This window comes from Nylanderia fulva, unplaced genomic scaffold (genome assembly GCF_048542155.1).
Source record: "Nylanderia fulva isolate GAGA-0341 unplaced genomic scaffold, ASM4854215v1 Scaffold14, whole genome shotgun sequence".
Lineage (NCBI taxonomy): Eukaryota > Metazoa > Arthropoda > Insecta > Hymenoptera > Formicidae > Nylanderia > Nylanderia fulva.
The window spans coordinates 213,495-233,463 of NW_028189622.1; the positions used below are offsets into that span (position 1 = coordinate 213,495).

Genomic DNA, 19,969 nt, shown 5'->3' on the forward strand with positions numbered 1-19,969 from the left:
TTTTCAGTGCCACTTGAGTTGACTAGATTCCGGGAAGAACGAAAAAATAACCTCGACATCTTGTGTTCAGTTAAGTAATGATTTTTATTATATGTAATTAAATATAGAAGATGATCAAGAATATCACGCATGACAAATATAAAAATTATTATTATTCAGTATAAAAATGCTATTACATTAAGTACATTAATTATATTTAAAAAAAGGGTATAGGTTCGATGTTTATATAAAAAGATATAACACTTACGGTGTCAATATCCATTTTTTTCACACATTCTACATAATTTACAGTTTTTGGAATTATTCTTCTAGTTCGAAGAGTTGTAATTATTTCTTCTTGCTCGCTTGAACTAGAAGATTCCAAAAATGTCCCCAAAATATTAAAGAGAGCCAAATCCGAATTGCTCATTATGTCGAAATTTCGTTCAAAAGAATGCCCTACTGCTTGCATGCATCCAGTGCACTGAACTGGCACCGTCAAAATATCTCGTGCCACTTAGTGCGCACTATGCGAGTGTTGTGCGTTCAAACGAACACGCAACACTAGTCAAGTGCGCATTGGCACTACCAATCGAACACGCGCCTGACATTCAGTGCAGCCAGTGCACCCCAATCGAAAACGCTATTACTAAATTACCTATTGTGGATTCGGCCTAAGAAATACACACACACACACACACACACATATATGATTGATTATCAAATAGAAGAATTTTAGGGCTCCTTTATATTTATTTCTCAGCTACAAAGAACCTATATTATACATAAAAAAAAATTAATTATCTAATATAATAACAAATGTAAAAATAATATATACATATAGATAACACATAATATAAAAAAAATGACAAAGCTTAAATACGGTTAAAGCCCTATATAGTAGCACAAAATATCCGAAAGATATCCAGAGAACATCCTCATAGGATATTCTCCAAACGTCTTTGGAATGTGTGTGCTGTCAGAGAGAACATTATTTATCGAAATATTAAAAAAAAATCGTTTACAAATTTTTCTTCTCTCTAATTTCCAATTTACATGGAAACGAGCCGGGATTTTTTTCGACGCGCAAAAGAGTCGCCCGAAAGGGCGAAGGGCGAGGAAAGGGCGCGTTGCGCGTTGCATCCCTCGGCCGGCGAGATCGATAAAGTAGAATAGAACAGACGGAGCGCGCGAACGTGCATGAGAGCGCTTGAGAGACGAAGAAGAGTGAGAGAGAGCGTGAGAGCGGGAGGGAGGGGGATGGCGCGCGCGCGAGAGGGCGGGTGGAGTGTGGGCGACGCGGCAGGGGGGGTGAAAGGGGAGGGAGGGGGCGGCAGACGGCGGCGAGCATAAAGAGGATAGGATAATATCGGTGCGCGTCCTCCTAGCGGAGGTGCCCTTTCGGAGGGGCCCGTATACGCTCTCTCTCTCTCTGTCTCTCTCTTCTCTCACACACACTCACACTCTCTCTCTCTCTCTCTTTCTTCCTCCGTCTCGTTCCCTATCTCACCCTCGCAGCCGATCCGCTCGCGGCCGAATCTGTACGATATGTAGTTATGCCGAAGAAGGGCACGCGGCGTGTGAGGGAGCCGGGGAACACGAGAAGCGTCCAGCAGCAGCATCATCATCATCATCGGCATCAACCGCACGGAAGTGCGGCGGCGATCGTTCCGGAAGTGGCCGAGCAGCACCATCGCGGCGTAAACATCGGGCCGACGTGCGGCAAGCGTTGGCAATCCCTGAAGAGACGGCTGGGTCTGACGACGGACGAGGATGTCGCGGTCTATCTGCTGGATCTCGCCGACTCCGTCGGCGCCACCAGGTAGGCGGGGGACTTTTCGGGGTTTTTTTTTTTTTTTTTTTTTCTTCTCCGTGGAATCGGCCGCCGACCCGTCATCCTCGTCGTCGAGGCTCGGGGGAGTTAGCCCGAGGATGCCGACGGGGACGACGTTTCGATTTGGCGCGTTGACAGGAGAGACCCTAACTGTCACCACGGGGTGATTCCCCCCTACTGTCATCCGACGCGTCGAACCGCCATCTTGCGGGGGAAGGTGCACAGGAGGTTGGGAGGGGGGGGGGGGGAGAACAACGTCGAAGCACTCGGATCGATACCCGGATCGTCGCGGCCTTTTGAAAATTCGCGAGGCAGGATGACGTTTTCAGGTTCGATCGGATGATTCCGCGACGAATTTCAATCGGGGAGATATAAACCCCTTATTCTTCTCGAGTAGAAACTGACGTCATTAAACGTCAGAATAACGTCATTTTGCCATTTAATTGTCATTAAACGTCAAAATCGCATCATTTTGCTATTTAATCGTCATTAAACGTCAGAATCACATCATTTTGTTATTTAATGACGTCATTCTGTATCAAAATGACATATTTTTCCTTACATATCCTTCACTTTGATCAATCTAATTAATTATAATATATAATAATAATAATTTTGTGAGAATATATAAAGATACAGTCTTCTGATACGTCATTTTGTCACCCATAATGATTTTACTCGGCGTCAAAATGACATATGTTACCTCCCAAGTAGCAAACTGACGTCATTAACGTCAAAATGACGTTATTTTTACATCTAATGATGCGATTTTGATGTTTAATGACATCAATTTGCTACTTGGGCTAGGATTTTCGCTCACATATCTTCCCAGTTAGCAAAATGACGTCACTTTGACGTTTAATGACGTCATTTTGCTATCTGGGTTAACTTTGATCAATCTAATTAATTCTAATATAATTAATTATAATTTCGTGAGAATACGGTCTTCTGATACATGAATTTTTCACCCAGGCAAGACGCCAAATGCAACGGAGCGGAGAACTGGAAGGCGAATCAGGTCGCAGAAGGTCACACTAAGGGGACTGTCAAGGTCGAGGCCGCAGACGAGGAAGAGGAGAAGGAGGAGCCTGCTTGCGGTGGACAGGATGCCCCCGACTCGGACCCGCTCAAGATGCGCGAGCCTTCTTCCGGTACAATAAGCGGGACGGTGTCGTCGAAGGTGTTGAACGACGCGATCAAGCTGCACGTGCGACGAAGCTCGAGGTCGAAGCATCACAAGAGCAAGACGCGGCATCACAAGGACAAGCGGAAGAGACGGCGACACTCGAAGAACGAGGAGATCGCAGCGGAATGCGTCAACGAGAACGCGTTGGAACAACATGTCGGGCAGAACTGTACTCCGGTAATAGAAAGCAAGGACTCGCGCGATTGCGAGACCACGACGACGACGACGACGACGACGACGGTGATAGTCAGTGAGTTAGACTCTAAATTAAAACTAGACATAAGCTTCGGAATCAACGCGGAGGATCCCCTTGATTCCATCACGACGAAGACTGAATACGTAGATAGCGTAAGGTTTAACGATGTAAATAATACTGCGAATAACGATGCCAGAAACGACGTCGACGATGATGCGTCCGGCGATCCGGCGAGGGATCCCTTGGAGGACGATAGAGTCCCTCAGCTGCACTTCAACGACGCTACGTCGTCGTCCTCGGCCATTTTAAAACGCGAGTGCAAAGCTGAGGATTTAAACGAGGACGTGGACTATCTGTTGAACCCGGAATCCAGTATCGGGGATATCGTAGTGGCGCAAGCCGCAGAGATTCCCGAAGAAGAGACCTCGAAATCTCAAGACAAGACCGAACACGAGGACGCGACTCCCTTCTACGAAGCGTCGCAGAAGGACGACGAGCCCAAGAAGGCGGAGGAGGATCGCAAACAGAGGAGGAGACGGAAGCGACCGCGCCACGACGAGCAAGCTGGCAAGAATGCCTCGGCGAAGGACAGCGCTTCCGGAGGCAAGGTTCCGGACGCGGCGACGACGTCCAAGCATCGGCGGAAGAAGCACAAACACGGGAACGAGCACAAGACCAAAAGGCACCACGACGTGCGAAAGGCGCCGCAGGACGGTATCGTCCAGGAGGAGACCCAGGCCGTGAGGCGCAGGTCGCCCGAGGCCGAGCCGCCCTCGTCGACCGTGGGACCGGCTGGGAAGGTCGCCGAGAAGCCGGACGCGGTTCTGTCGGAGCCGCAAAGGCTAGCGATCAAGATCAAGCTCTGCCAAGAGTGCGAGGTGCCCCACCTGCAGGACGTCTGCCCTTTCACGGAGCCTCTTCACACGATAGCCGACGCGATCGCGTACGAGGACTGGCTGAGCATGCACAAGCAGAATCCCGAGGTGACGAAGGCCCTCAAGTCCGAGGATCCCATGTCCGAGGGTTATGGAAGATTGGCGGACGACGGCTTCGAATCGGACGGCGACGAGTCTCTGGCCGCTAACGAGCAGTGCAAGACCAAGTCGAAGGCGCAGAGGGAGGAGAAGCAGTTGCTGGTGGACGCCGAGCGTCCTCTGTACGCGAGAGACTCCCTGCCGGACTGTCTGGAGCTGAAGATCGCGAATACCGATCACGGCCTGAGCATCTACGCCAGGAAACCGATTCCGATACGCGCCAAATTGGGTCCCATCGTCGGCAGCTCGGTGAAGGAGATGGACATCCCGGACGACTTCTCCATGCGACACATTTGGGAGGTATTATCGTTAGATTTCTATACTTTGCGTATAAAACACGTAATAATGAACCAAGGTGGCTCGGGAGAGTCTAATTTCTACGGCAAAGGCTTTTTATTTCTTTTCAGATAGATCATAATGGGAAGAGTGTATTTATCAGTACTACAGATCCGTTAAAGAGCAATTGGATGCGATACCTCAGACCGGCAGAGACGAAGGAGAAGAGGAACGTCGCGATGCTGACGACGAAGCAAGGTCAACTGTACTTTGTCACGACACAGAATATTCTGTCCGGGGTGGAGCTTACTTATTGGTCGGACTCGCAATCTTCCGCCTGGACGAGGAAGAATAAAATAGACAAGACAAGTACGCGGGGGTTACATATTTCAAGTAGCAAACTGACGTCATAAACGTCAAAGTGACGTCATTTTGACATTTAATGATGTCGTTTTGCTTCTAATGACGTCATTTTGACGTCTAATGATGTCATTTTGATTTTAATGACGTCATTTGATGTCAAAATAACGTGTGCTTGCTATCTGGGCTACATTAATATTATGTTAATCTGTCTGTCTCATACGATCACGCTCGTTCATCTTATTTTCAGATTGTGGAGGATGCAACCTTAATTTTGCTCATCCAATATATTACCGATTGCATTGTTGCGTCTTTCATGACATGAATTACAGTTTGACCATAAGGAAATATCACTGCAAGGTATTTTAATCTTTCTCGAATATTGTCTATACCTTGAATGAGTATGCTTGCCAAGTGTATTATTGTACTTACGTTATTTATTAACATGATCTTGTCATGTTTTTTTTTAGGTTTGCGGCGCCGCTGTTCTCGGCAAGGACAATATCATGAAGCACGCAGCGGAGTTGCACGGAGGTCGCGGCGCGTATCAGTGTCAATACTGCAAAAAGTTCTTCTTAAGACTGAATTACTTGGAGATGCATAGAACTTACGGATGCGCGCAGAATCCGCAACGTTCGCGACCGCTCTGCGACTTCTGCGGTCGCAAATTTTGTCAGCCGCAGAAACTCAAAGTGCACATCAAAAGAATGCACAGCGGTAAGAACCAAGCGTTATATTTGCTATATACACAGGGTGTCCCGTTTCAATCGATCACCCCCAATAATTTTGTCATTTTTGATCGTACCACAAAATGTTTCAAACAACATTTTGATTTGAAGGAGAACAGAAAATGGCGCTAAACTTTTTTTCCTGAAGGGTGCTTTTCAAGGGTACTTTTCACTTGAAGATCTTTTTTTTAAATTTATTTGATTGAACTATTCTATATATTTTTTTTTATATATAAATTGATTTTTCTCAACTTTCGTCATAAAAAGTTATAAATTCTATTTAAAAATTTAATTGATCTTTAAAATGACCTTGAAAAGCTTTCTTTAAAAAAAATCAGTATCGTCTTCTGTCCCTTTTAAAATTAAATAAATAATTCTTGATTAAAACATTTTGTTATACAATCATGCAAAAATAGAAAAATTGAGGCGATTGATTAAAATGGAACACCCTGTATATATTATTTTCTTTTTACTCATTCCTTATTAAACGTGTTGCGCAGAAATGTCCGAAGTGCTCAGGGAATTTCAATGTAAATCGTGCTTGAAACTCTTGGGTTCGCGCGCGGCTCTGCAACGGCACATGAAGGAGGTTCACCACAAAGACGTCGTCGCCGCGGCCACGTGTGATCGTTGCGGAAAGATGTTCCAGAACAAGAGCAACTTGAAGATACACATGCTGACTCACAGCGGCGTGAAACCGTTCAAGTGAGCCAAGATTTACCTTTATTTCTTATCTTTGTCCTTGATATTTGTGTCATTTATTTTTTCCTCCCCTCATCAGATGCAAAGAGAACAGCTGTAAGGCGGCTTTCACAACGAAACAGTGTCTGCAGTTTCACTACAAGAAGGTGCACGGCCTTACGGAAGAGATGATGCCCAAGATCGAAAGATCCGTGGCGTACACCTTCGACGCTTACAGCGGTGGGCTTGTCGAGGACGGTGGAAGAACCAGTCACGCCAGCAGAAGGAATTCACAGGTGAGTTTCGTCCGAAAATTACGTAAGGATCAACGAAACCTCTTCGAATTCTCACTTTAACCCTTCATGTTGCTCTCAACAGGATAACAGCAACAGTTTACCGTCCCTGGACGACTGCAGCTCGGAGAGCAGCTTGAAGGTCGAGACGGCGGCGCCGAATTCCGCTCACAACGCCATCATGGATTCATTCCCTAGCGGGACGAATACTACTATAATCAAGTATAAGACGGAGCAGCAAGAGTCCCAGGTCCCGAGCCTGTCCGGCAGCCTCGACGTGACAACGACGACGCTGGAGAACGTGCGAACGGAGGTCGACATATACGGCACAACGAGGATCCAGAGCAAGGGCAGCAAGAAGTGGCTGGGCGAGTATCCGCCGCCTACGTCATCCGACATGGCTCAGTTGCAGCCGATATCTTCCTCCGAGGTGTACGATTTCGAGGACGGGAGAAAGGAGGTCGGCAACGAGAAGGTGATCTCCCGCACATCGAACCTGGTGATGGATAACAAGCTGGGCTTGAGCGTGTATCGCAGAACCGAGAGCGCGAACGCGAGTCTGCTGGTCGAAGCGGCCTTGGACGCCGCCGAGAGGGATATAGGAGCGGTGTCGAGCCCGATCCTGGAAGATAACGACCGCGAGGCCCAGCTGTACACCATCTCGAGCCAGCTGCAGTCGCCGATGCCGCAGTCCCGGTCGCCGAATCACATGGACACGTACATCCAGCAGCAGGAGGAGCTGATGTCGCCAGCACCGACATCCGACGATCGACACACTCCTCCCGGCCACCTGCACGTGGACTATCACCTGCACCGACCCACAGTCGACTACATCAACGTGTCGAGGACGCACAACATTGAGCAGTACCTGCACCACGAGGAGCTGCCGCGCGTCTCCTCGCCGAATTACATCCACCTGCAGCAGGAGGACATGGTATCGCCGTCGGCCACGCCGAACCCGCGCTACCAGGACGTGCACCATCACCATCACCACCACCATCACCATCACCAGGTGCCCACGGACAATCTGTCGAGCGACGAGGGCGACTCGGTGGCGCAAAATCTTAGTCTCTCCGTGAAGGAGAAGGCGCTGCAGCTCGACCTGTCGACGTCCTACAAGTATGACTCGCTCGGCGAGCAGGACTTCGCTCGGGAGAGATCCAACTTCGATCCGCTGATGCTGAACACCGGCGAGCTCCAGGGTCTGGATATGTCGGCCCGGGGTTTCCACCACAACTTCGGCGCCCAAGTGCAGAACACGCGCTACCACCACCACCATCATCTCTACGACATCGGCGAGCGGCAGAGCGTGGACCTCAGCAGAACCGGCAGCTACCCGATGTCGTCGCCTCCACCGCCGCCTCCGCCGCCGCCATATCCGTCGCACAGCGACGTGTTGCGGGTGGTCAGTTTGGATCTTACCCCGGGCGGCCGGCACAGCGTCGATCTTAGCCTCTCCAGGTCGCACCACCTCCACGGATCTGGTACCCGGGTCATCACCAGCCCGCAACCGGCCGGCTCGGTTGCGACGCACGTAGTACCTGACGCCGGCGAAGGTCCCCGAATACTCTCCCCGCCCCCACCTCCACCGGGATACAATCCCAGTTATCCAGTCAGTCCGGCCCCCTATCATCCTCCGAGACCCGGGTACCATCACTATCCAGGTTATTATTGATCCTTGTTGACCTTGCTCAAGGTCATCGCGGCGATTCAAGGTTTTTTCAAGGTCATCGCGGCGATTCGAGGTTTTTTCGTTAAGTTTTATTTCGTGTATTCGCAAACGTGTCTGCAATTTTTTTTTATTGTTTATCAAAAGAATTTATATATGTATATATTCAGGGTGTTCGCGAAATAATTTGGACAAATTTGTAGGACGAATAAAAAAAAGTTTATATGTATTACGTACCATGTATGAACTTTTTTTACATGAGGAGTAGGGTTTAGAAATTTGTTCGAGTTTTTCTTGAACACCCGGTATATAGATGTTGGTGATTTAAATTCGCACATTGTTTTACGTTGTGATATGTCCGGATGAAAGACGGAAACTGCCATTTTCATACGTTGTTTATAAAGTATATAGTTCGAAAACGTAATATTTTATTCTCGTAGTCAGTTCAGGTTTTAAAAATACAGAAAAAACTGTTTACGCGGTGTGAGGAAAAAAGAGCGATTTCGAAAAAAGCAAAAGTTTTTCGATTAAAAGAGATATTAATAAAAAAAAATTAGTGAGTATCTTATAATCATAAATGTGATTAAATGCGTTTAAATGCGATAAATATACAGCAAAAGCGTGCATCCATGACGTGTTTTAGAGAGGATGTTATTTTTTTAAAAAAAATTAGCCCGAGAAAAAATTTATTCCACACGAGAATGATGGACCGAAAGACGAGAGTTAATTTTAATCTCCGCGTAATTGTGTATAGCTGTTAAATTATTTATTCTTTATTACCTTCCTCTAATAAGCAGTATACATGTATGCAGAAACAGTATGATGTGTATGATGAGTATATCGTATATATAATATAAATATATAGAATGGTCGTTGCGAAATTGAAAAAAAGAAAGCAGAGATACATCGTGATCCAGTGCCACGTCCGTCAGTGATAAGTAAAATTATTAAGAAGTTGTTATTTAGCTCTTAGCTTATATATATTCTTCTATTTCGGATCTATACTTCATTCAGAAATACTCCGTGTGTATAACGTGGCTTTGGTGATAATTGCAGCATCCCAGATAGTCTCTGCAAAGACCATTTTCAATATGTATGTATATACAGAGTGGGCCATTTTTGTTTGACTTCAAGGGAGACACAAGCGATATCAATGAGTTTACATTTGGCGTCACTTTGAGAAATTTAATCATTTTCTTTAAACAAAAGTTTATATTCTAAAGTTTAAAAAATTATTAACTCATGGAAAAATTAAAAAAAAAAGACACTCAACTAATATATATATATGGTTTTTATCAACTTTTGCTAAACAAAAATTAGTTTCTATTTTCAAAAAATTTTTCCAAGATAGCGTCATTTTTAAGAAATTCACCAATCATTTTTTTTAACAAAAGTTTATACTCTAAAATTAAAAAATGTATCAAGAAAAGAACACTGAACTAATATATATGGTTTTTATCAACTTTTGTTAAATAAAAAAAAATCAGTTTTTATTTTAAAAAAATTTTTCGAAGGTGGCGCTACCTGCAAACAAATTTCTGACTTGTGCCCCTTCCTAGTCAAAAACAAGTTTCATACAAAACTTTTTTTATAAAAGACATTAAGTGACCCACTTTATATATGCACTGGCACGCAATATGTTAACAACAAATAAATATAATTTTCAGTCAAAACGGGACGTGTATACAAAAAAGCGAGCGTTTGATACATCTGGGATGCTAATATTTGCGAAATAATTCAATCGAGACGATGCCTAACGCGGTAGCTTGTAAGTATATCTGCATGGTGATAACAGATTGTAATGTTCTTTTTATTCTAGTCATTATACATGTATATACTTATATATGTCATAGAGAGCGACGGCGGCATTATTAGCCATATAAGTTATATTACGAGCATTTCAGAATCGAATGCGAATTTTGCGGCTCGAAACTTGATTTGCCGCGCGAAAAATTAATCTTAACGACAAACACCCAATTAATTATTATAGTGATATCGACTTAATAATTCCATTAAAAAGCGACAATTTCAAATTTCCATTTTATATATACATATATATATATATATATATATATATATATATATATATATATATAGGTGTATGACCCCTGTGTGAAGTTAGCCCCCAATATTAAAAAGGTCAAAATTTTTTTCTTGCAAACGTTTGCCCATGAATGCCCCGTTGGAATTTTTGTTTGCCCCCCTCTAGTTCAAAAGTGACAGTCAAATCAATTTAGGGGGGGCCAATTTCACACCGGCCCCCCAATATTAAAAAATAAAAAATATTTTTTATGGAAACGTTTGCCCATCGTTTGCCCATGAATGCCCCATTGGAATTTTTGTTTGCCCCCCTCCAGTTCAAAAGTGACAGTCAAATCAATTTTGGGGGGGCCAACTTCACACTGGCAATTTTTTGTTGCAAACGTTTGCCTATTGTTTGCCCATGAATGCCCCGTGCGAATTTTTGTTTGCCCCCCTCTAGTTCAAAAGTGACAGGCAAATCAATTTTGGGGGGGCCAACTTCACACTGGCAATTTTTTGTTGCAAACGTTTGCCTATCTTTTGCCCATGAATGCCCCGTGCGAATTTTTGTTTGCCCCCCTCTAGTTCAAAAGTTACAGGCAAATCAATTTTGGGGGGGGGGGGCCAACTTCACACTGGCAATTTTTTGTTGCAAACGTTTGCCTATCGTTTGCCCATGAATGCCCCGTTGGAATTTTTGTTTGCCCCCCTCCAGTTCAAAAGTGACAGTCAAATCAATTTTGGGGGGGCCAACTTCACACTGGCAATTTTTTGTTGCAAACGTTTGCCTATTGTTTGCCCATGAATGCCCCGTGCGAATTTTTGTTTGCCCCCCTCTAGTTCAAAAGTGACAGGCAAATCAATTTTGGGGGGGGGGCCAACTTCACACTGGCAATTTTTTGTTGCAAACGTTTGCCTATCTTTTGCCCATGAATGCCCCGTGCGAATTTTTGTTTGCCCCCCTCTAGTTCAAAAGTTACAGGCAAATCAATTTTGGGGGGGGGGCCAACTTCACACTGGCAATTTTTTGTTGCAAACGTTTGCCTATCGTTTGCCCATGAATGCCCCGTTGGAATTTTTGTTTGCCCCCCTCCAGTTCAAAAGTGACAGTCAAATCAATTTTGGGGGGGCCAACTTCACACTGGCAATTTTTTGTTGCAAACGTGTGCCTATTGTTTGCCCATGAATGCCCCGTGCGAATTTTTGTTTGCCCCCCTCTAGTTCAAAAGTGACAGGCAAATCAATTTTGGGGGGGCCAACTTCACACTGGCAATTTTTTGTTGCAAACGTTTGCCTATCTTTTGCCTATGAATGCCCCGTGCGAATTTTTGTTTGCCCCCCTCTAGTTCAAAAGTTACAGGCAAATCAATTTGGGGGGGGGGGGGGCCAACTTCACACTGGCAATTTTTTGTTGCAAACGTTTGCCTATCGTTTGCCCATGAATGCCCCGTTGGAATTTTTGTTTGCCCACCTCTAGTTCAAAAGTTACAGGCAAATCAATTTTAGGGGGCCAACTTCACACTGACAGAATTAACAGCCTCATAAATAAAATATAAATACAAAAAATAATAAAAAAACACATTATATATAATGAAAAATAAAAAAGTATAAAAAAGAATTTAAAAAAAATAAAAATTAAAAATATAGAATATAAAAATATAAAAAAATATAAAATAAAATATATAAAATACATAAAAACATAAAAAAATTATACGCATGCGCGCGCGCGCGGACACAGCACTCACACACACACACACACACACACACGTACAACATCCATGTTGTACACCTTGGGTAAAGCTAATGTAGGCGGTATCATATATAAACTTTGATAATTCACGACTCGAAATTTTTTTTTGTAAATGAGCTTATTGTAAATCGGAGTGAAGATAATGGCTCTCCCACATTGATTGGCCTGTAATTTTTAAACTAGAGGGGGTCAAACAAAAATTCCAACGGGGCATTCGTGGACAAACGATGGGCAAACAATGGGCAAACGTTTGCAAGACAAAAGTGCCAGTGTGAAGTTGGCCCCCCAAAATTGATTTGCCTGTAACTTTTGAACTAGAGGGGGGCAAACAAAAATTCCAACGGGGCATTCATGGGCAAACGATAGGCAAACGTTTGCAACAAAAAATTGCCAGTGTGAAGTTGGCCCCCCCAAAATTGATTTGACTGTCACTTTTGAACTGGAGGGGAGCAAACAAAAATTCCAATGGGGCATTTATGGGCAAACGATGGGCAAACGTTTGCAAGAAAAAAATGTTGACCTTTTTAATATTGGGGGGCTAACTTCACACAGGGGTATATGTATGTATATAAAAGCTCGGCTCTCTCGACAAATATTACGTTTACATTTCTTACGCTTATATATGAAATATACACTCGATATATAGTTTCCTTTCCGAAGGAGGCTATATAATGTAATAATAGTTAATATAATTATTATTATTTAATAACAATTAAAAATAATAAATAATAATAATTATAATTTAATTATTTTAATTATTAATTTTTTTTTACTAGGCATACATATATATATAATTTGTAAAATTTATTTTTACAAATCAACGTGTGTATTTTATCATAAACGTTGGTTTTCGTGTCGCTTCCAGAGGTTTCTCTTTCTAGATTTAAATTAGCCCCATTAGCCATTTATCGAAACCAAAGATCTAAAAATATCTTGCAACTCTTGTGCCAAATCGAAAAAAGGCGCTCATTTGTTATATGTATATACATATATTGTATATACAGGTTTTTTTCAAGCTGAATATAGCAATTAAAGAGGGGAAAGGATCTATAGTTTTTTTTTCACGATTTTTGTCATATTTTTTTTTGTCGAATATTTTTTTCTTGATTTCCTTCTTTTTTTTACAAAGCTCTGCCATTTATAAAGACAGTTACCATTTTATCCTCATATATCTCTCACTTAAACGCAGTTTTACTTGCGTTTCATTAGTTTATGCATAAATATAAGGATACAACAAACGAGATACATTTGCTAAGACATAAAAATACATTTGTATACACACAAACATACACACATACATACGCGACAAAAGGAAAAATTCAAAAGAAATGTTTACAAGTACAAAATGTGGCACAGAATATATTTGTATCAGGTTTATTAACATTAATATATTGTAAGTGATATTAATAGAACATGACACACAATGGAATAAGTAAATCGATGTTGTACATATATATATTCCTCCTCATATATTCCTGAAGAAGAAAAAAATATTCTTTTTACAGAGAAACTCCCCGAGAATAAATGTGGTTCATTAAGAAATCTCTTTTCTGAATCGTCCCCCGTCGATTGAAATGAATCCTTGCATATAACGAGATCACTTTTCTGTTATGTAAATAGATTTCTAGATACGTGACGAATTATACGTGTCTTTTCTTGTATGAAGATTTTTTATAATGCAACTAAAAAAAAGATGAAAATTGCACGTCAGAAAATATACCGTCAGAATTAAAAGACTACTTCAAGGATCAAATTTCAATTATTATTCTAATCGTTAATTAATTTAAGGTGCGATCAATATCAAAATTTCTATCGAATTTATATACTTATCATATGACAGGATTAGGAACTAATTACTTAAAAAGTTAAAAAGAGTTCATAACTTTTAACTTAGTTAATTTAAAAAGTATTAGTTTTTAACTTTAACTAGTTATTTTTGATAACTTTTTTCCCAAGTTTTTTGTATCTCTGAAATACCATTATTGTTTTTTTTTATAAGTTATAAATGTATTATTTTTAAATTAAAGTATTATTAATTTTTATGTTTATTTGTCATCAATTAATTACCAAAAAATATATTTCTAGGTAAAAATCAAAATTTCGTTATTTGTTATAAATTTTTAAAGAATTAACAAACAATTCTAATTTAATATAAATAAATGTTTTTAAAAATCAACCAGTTAATTTAATTTTAACTTTAACTGAAGTAATTTTTTGTTCATGCAACTTTTAACTCAACTAAATTAATTTTACAAGCAACTGACTTCAACTTAATTTAGTTTTAAAAAATTATTAATATTTACCCAACCCTGTCATATAATAAAAAAATATGCAAATTGGGAATGCTTTCTCATTTTATTTCGCTTAAACTTTTTTATAAGCAAACTGCGGTTTTTTTAATTTTAAAAAATCTCATAGAAGAGCTTTGGATTTGTCGAAAACAACAAAATTTTGAATAAAAAAATATAAAATTTTAATATATAATAATATTATAGTACAATTAGAATTTAAGAATAAAAATTAAAAAAAAAAATTTATTTTTGTTATAAAATTTTACATGAAAAAGAAGCGAAATTTCGAATAAAATATATAAATAATGATAATGAACAATAGAATTTTATGAGAAAAATCTGAAAAATTCAGTCGATCATTTTGCAAATAATTAGTCAATGACAAAATTAATCTGACATGAGCTTAATTGAAAGAATCCTACAAGATTCGTACAGAGGGTCAAAAGGGGATAGTATATACGGATATAAAAAAATCAATAATCGACATATCGAATCAAAAGTATTGTATTATCACTGTGACTTATTTTTACATATACAATGTAAAAAAGAATCAACGACGAGAAGAGAAAAATCAATGTTGTAGCAATATTTGACAGATCGGACGATCTCTCGAGGTGTCATGGTTCGGTCAGGTTGTTATCCTCAGACGAGTCTCTTCAGCGTCTTCCGGCGATGATCGGGGCGGAATACGCGGCCGGAAGTGCGGAGTATGCGGCCGGAAGTGCGGAGTACGCGGCCGAAAGTGCGGAGTACGCGGCCGGAAGTGCGGAGTACGCGGAATATGTCAACGGGGCGGCCGCCAGATAAGGGGAGGCTATTGCGTGGTTGATCGCGTGTGCGTTGTAACTGCTGGCGTAAGTCCCAACTGTCAGAGCCGCTGGCACCGCTGCCGGAATCGCGGCCGGCACCACTCCCGCGTTGCAGGCGGCCACGAGCAGAGCGCCGACGACGGTCTTCATGTGAAATGAAAATATTTTCGAGTTGTCAAGTTTCATTGTTCGATTAAAATTGCGGTTTCAAAATTGAAAACTTGATATAGTTGTTAATTAGTTAAAAGTAAAAAAATGTCAAAAAGTTCATAACTTCCCAGACAGCACATAATATTTATAATATATTTATAGAATATTTATAATCATTATTTTAATATTTTATCATAAATATTTTATAAATGTTATTGGAGTCTTAGATTCAATAGATCATAAATATTTATCATAAATCAGAAGATATTTACGATAAATATTATGGCACATATTATAAATATATTTATGAAATCATTATGATACTGATTTTTTAAAATTTATATTTTCTTTAATAAATACCCATGGGCGGCGGGTGGCCGTGCACGCTGCGTCACCGAAACTCGCCTGAGGCGAAGAATAAGGTGGAACGCAGGTTCGAGTCCACCCAGATATCCCAGTAGGAATAGATATAAACATCTAGAGTCCACATTCATGGAACCAGATGAGCTTGTATAATCAAAAAGGATAAACAATCTGTGCAATCTGGCGAAAAACGCCGGATTGGGTTTACAGGGATAATCCTCAAGCACAGCGGGGTCGCAAAGGAACTTTTAGATCTAGGTGATCTTTTTAGGGACTTATAAATTCTCACCCGCTCTTCCTACTACTAATAAATACCCAGTAAGAAATCATGAATTAAAAAGACATAATCAACGATTTTTCTGTCAAAGCAATCGAATGATATAGTCTAATCTAAAATTTAGTGGATTAGATGTTTTTGTGTTTTTCGAACTCTACTAGTTATTTATAAAAAATTAAAAATGTGTAAAAATGTTTATAAGTAACTCATTAGACATTTATATTTTAAAATAGAATATAAAATTATAATATACACTAAATATACTTAGGCAACACAGTAGATTAACAAATAAATTTACGTACACGTTGATATATGTACGTAAATTTATTTGTTAAAAGACATTCTGTTGCAGAATGTAGCTCAAAAATAAAAATAATTTTATGACATTATTAATTTTATTAATTTCCGTTTTTGCCAGCCTTATATAATTCTCACGACGAAAATTACATACGAGAAAGATACGTTATATAACGGTAAATAAAAGAACTAATAATTTAGTTAAAAAATATTTACAAAATAATTACTATAAATATTTATCTTTACATATACCATAAATATTATATGAAACATTTAATCTATGTTTTAATAATATGTTCAATAAAGGTTTTTATAAAACATTTTCAAAATATTTATATAATATTTGAAAAATATATATATTCATAAATATTTATGAATCTTTATCATAAATATTGTGTGCTGTCTTAACGTGTGGGTTTTAACTTAGCTTAGTTCATTTAAAATGTATTAATTTTTAACTTCGAGATAAATTATACGTGTCTTTTCTTGTACCTGTGCAACAGAGATTTTTTATATCGTAACTAAAAAATAAAAATTGCAAATCAAAAAATATATTAAAATTAAAGGACCGCTTCAAGGATCAAATTCTTATTATTCTAATCGTTGATTAATTTAAGGTGCGATCTACATCAAAATTTCTATCGATAATACGATATACTTCTCATATAACTAGTTAATTAATTAAAAGTTAAAAAATAATCAAAAGTTAATAACTTTTAACTTAATTTAGTTAGTTTAAAAAGTATTAATTTTTAATTTCAACTTGTTTTTTATAAGTTAGAAACGTATTATTTTTAAATTAAAGTGTTATTAACTTTATATTCCTTTGTCATCAATTGTAATTACCAAAAAATATATTTCTATATAAAAATCAAAATTTCTTTGTTATTTGTTATTAAAAATTTTAAAAGAATTAACAAACAAAATTCTAATTTAATATAAATAATATTTTTAAAAATTAGCTTTTGATATAACTTTAATTAATTTAATCCTAACTTAACTTTAACTGAGTTAATTTTTGGCTCATACAACTCATAACTTAACTAAATTAATTTTATAAGTAACTAACTTTAATATAACTTATTGTTTTAAGAAATCATTAAATTACTCAATCCTGATCAATAGTATAATGTTTGTCATCATGTATCTTTTTAAAAAATGTGGGTTTGTTAATATTTTATTTTCACAAAAATTAGTTTGGGAAAAAACTTCAACATTTTCTGAGGAAAAATCGTTTTCAAATAGAATCTGCCATTAAAACGGGTTGTTTGGTAATTTTCATATATATATATATATATATATATATATATATATATATTTATTTATATATGTTTTAAATATATAGGATAAGGAAAAAATCTGGAAACGGTCAAATATCTCAAAGGTAAAGCAATTTATAGAAAATGTTTGAGATAAAAGTAGGATTTAAAAAGGTCGATCTTATTTATTAGCTTTATCAGTTTTACCCTTATAATATTTTCTACAGAATCTTACAAGAAATCTATTCACATAAGACATTTAGAGTAGTTTCACTTAAAAAATCAAGCTGATTTTTAAATGACTTTGAGGAACGCCACTCAAGGTCGAACTGATAAGGCTAGTAAAGAAACCTTTTAAACCGTACAACTTTTGTCTCGAACATTTTCTGTAAAACGCTTCATTTTCGAAATATTTAACTGCGTTTCCATCCTTTTTCCTCACCGTATATATATTATTATACATTTTTTAAATAAATATATATATTTAAATATTTAAAAAAATATATGTATAAATATATATATTTATTATTATATAAAATGTGAATAAATATTGCTAAAAAATGTACATATCTTGTCACAAAATTGAGTACAAAATTAATTTATATATTAATAAAACTGGCAAACAAATGTATATATTATTTACTCTTATTTATTCGTACTTGAAATAATTTACGAAAAAAAAACTTACGAAGATTTTGATCATCATTTTGACGGAGATAGCTGATTGTCCTCGCTGCGAAAACACTGCGATGTTACTATCTCGATTACTTCGGTGTCTTTTATATACCGTCCCCTTACGGGAACAGAGAATTCACTCCTCCCACTCTATGACTACTATTTGTTGTACAATTTCGCGGGGGCGTATCCGGAATAATTTAATACTACGCCACTCTTTCTCTCTCTCTCGCTTCGTTTTTAGATCGAGTTAAATTTTCGTCATCGCTCGAGTCACTTAGATTGCAGGCTTCGATCCGAAATTCGTCCGTGATACATGATTCATGAGTAGATTATGTATAGAAAATACAACAAATAACGAGGGTTGAGTAAGTTACTGATTTTTTAAAATTAAGGTAAGTTAAAGTTAGTTGCTTATAAAATTAATTTAGTTAAGTTACGAGTTCTTTGAACAAAAAATTAACTCAAGTTAAGAATAAATTAATTGAAGTTAAATAAAAAGTTAATTTTTAAAAACATTATTTATATTAAATTAAAATTTTGTTTGTTAATTCTTTTAAAATTTATAATAACAAATAACAAGGAAATTTTGATTTTTATATAGAAATATTTTTTGGTAATTGATGACAAAGGAACATAAATAATACTTTAATTTAAAAATAATACGTTTCTAACTTATAAAAAACAAGTTTAAATTAAAAATTCATACTTTTTAAATTAACTAAATTAAATTAAAAGTTATATTAACTTTTGATTATTTTTTAACTTTTAATTAATTAACTAGTTATTACCCAACCCTGTTATATGAGAAGTATATCGAATTTTCGATAAAAATTTTGATGTAGATCGCACCTTAAATTAATCAACTATTAGAATAATAAGAATTTGATCCTTGAAGCGGTCCTTTCATTTTAATATATTTTTTGATGTGCAATTTTTTTTTTTAGTTGCGATATAAAAAATCTCCGTTGCACAGGTACAAGAAAAGAGACGTATAATTTATCTCGAAGTTAAAAATTAATACATTTTAAATGAACTAAGCTAACAATAAGTTAAAACCCACACGTTAAGACAGCACACAATATTTATGATAAAGATTCATAAATATTTATGAATATATATATTTTTCAAATATTATATAAATATTTTAAAAATGTTTTATAAAAATCTTTATTGAACATATTATTAAAACATAGATTAAATGTTTCATATAATATTTATGGTATGTAAAGATAAATATTTATAGTAATTATTTTGTAAATATTTTTTAACTAAATTATTAGTTCTTTTACCGTTATGTGACGTATCTTTCTCGTATTTAATTTTCGTCGTGAGAATTATATAAGGCTAGCAAAAACAGAAATTAATAAAATTAATAAAATTAAAAATGTCATATAAAATTATTTCTATTTTTGAGCTACATTCTGTAAGAAAAGACACGTATAATTTTATCTCAAAGTTAAACATTAATACATTTTAAATTAACTAAGCTAAGTTAAATGTTATCAACTTTTTAATTTTTAACTAATTAACTACAGCTATTACCCAACCCTGTAAATAACAAATGTACGAAAAATCCGAATAATTAATTATTCCGCTCAGACAGAACCTACGACACGTATAAATCGCTAACGTAAGTCTAGTCCACGTGATGCAATCGTGCTATCCTCACCTTGTCGCTTTCATAATCCTATTAAAAAGAAAAACAATATTCAATGACTCCTCCAAATCTCTGAATCTCTATCTTCAGTCTTCTACCTATCATTGTTTCCTCTCAAAATACTTCTCATGGAATACATTATGTTGTTCCAGGGCTTCGAGAGGCTATACTATAATGTAC

At 37.7% G+C, this 19,969-nt stretch overlaps 2 protein-coding genes across 2 annotated transcripts; one reads left to right on the forward strand and one right to left on the reverse strand.

Moving 5' to 3' along the window:
* The first annotated feature begins 1,301 nt into the window (after window positions 1-1,301).
* On the forward strand, window positions 1,302-13,460 carry LOC114943172 (uncharacterized). The gene is made up of 8 exons (XM_029318754.2): window positions 1,302-1,801; window positions 2,786-4,529; window positions 4,637-4,874; window positions 5,116-5,225; window positions 5,336-5,582; window positions 6,094-6,298; window positions 6,375-6,570; window positions 6,653-13,460. Exons 1-8 carry the CDS (start codon window positions 1,536-1,538, stop codon window positions 8,240-8,242), a joined length of 4,596 nt encoding a protein of 1,531 aa, XP_029174587.1. The 5' UTR covers window positions 1,302-1,535; the 3' UTR covers window positions 8,243-13,460.
* A 1,327-nt stretch (window positions 13,461-14,787) lies between these two features.
* LOC114943174 (uncharacterized) lies at window positions 14,788-18,193 on the reverse strand. Its single transcript, XM_029318757.2, has 2 exons — window positions 18,143-18,193; window positions 14,788-15,252 (listed from the first exon to the last, which is right to left on the reverse strand). Exons 1-2 carry the CDS (start codon window positions 18,158-18,160, stop codon window positions 14,956-14,958), a joined length of 315 nt encoding a protein of 104 aa, XP_029174590.1. The 5' UTR covers window positions 18,161-18,193; the 3' UTR covers window positions 14,788-14,955.
* Between the last annotated feature and the right edge of the window lie 1,776 nt (window positions 18,194-19,969).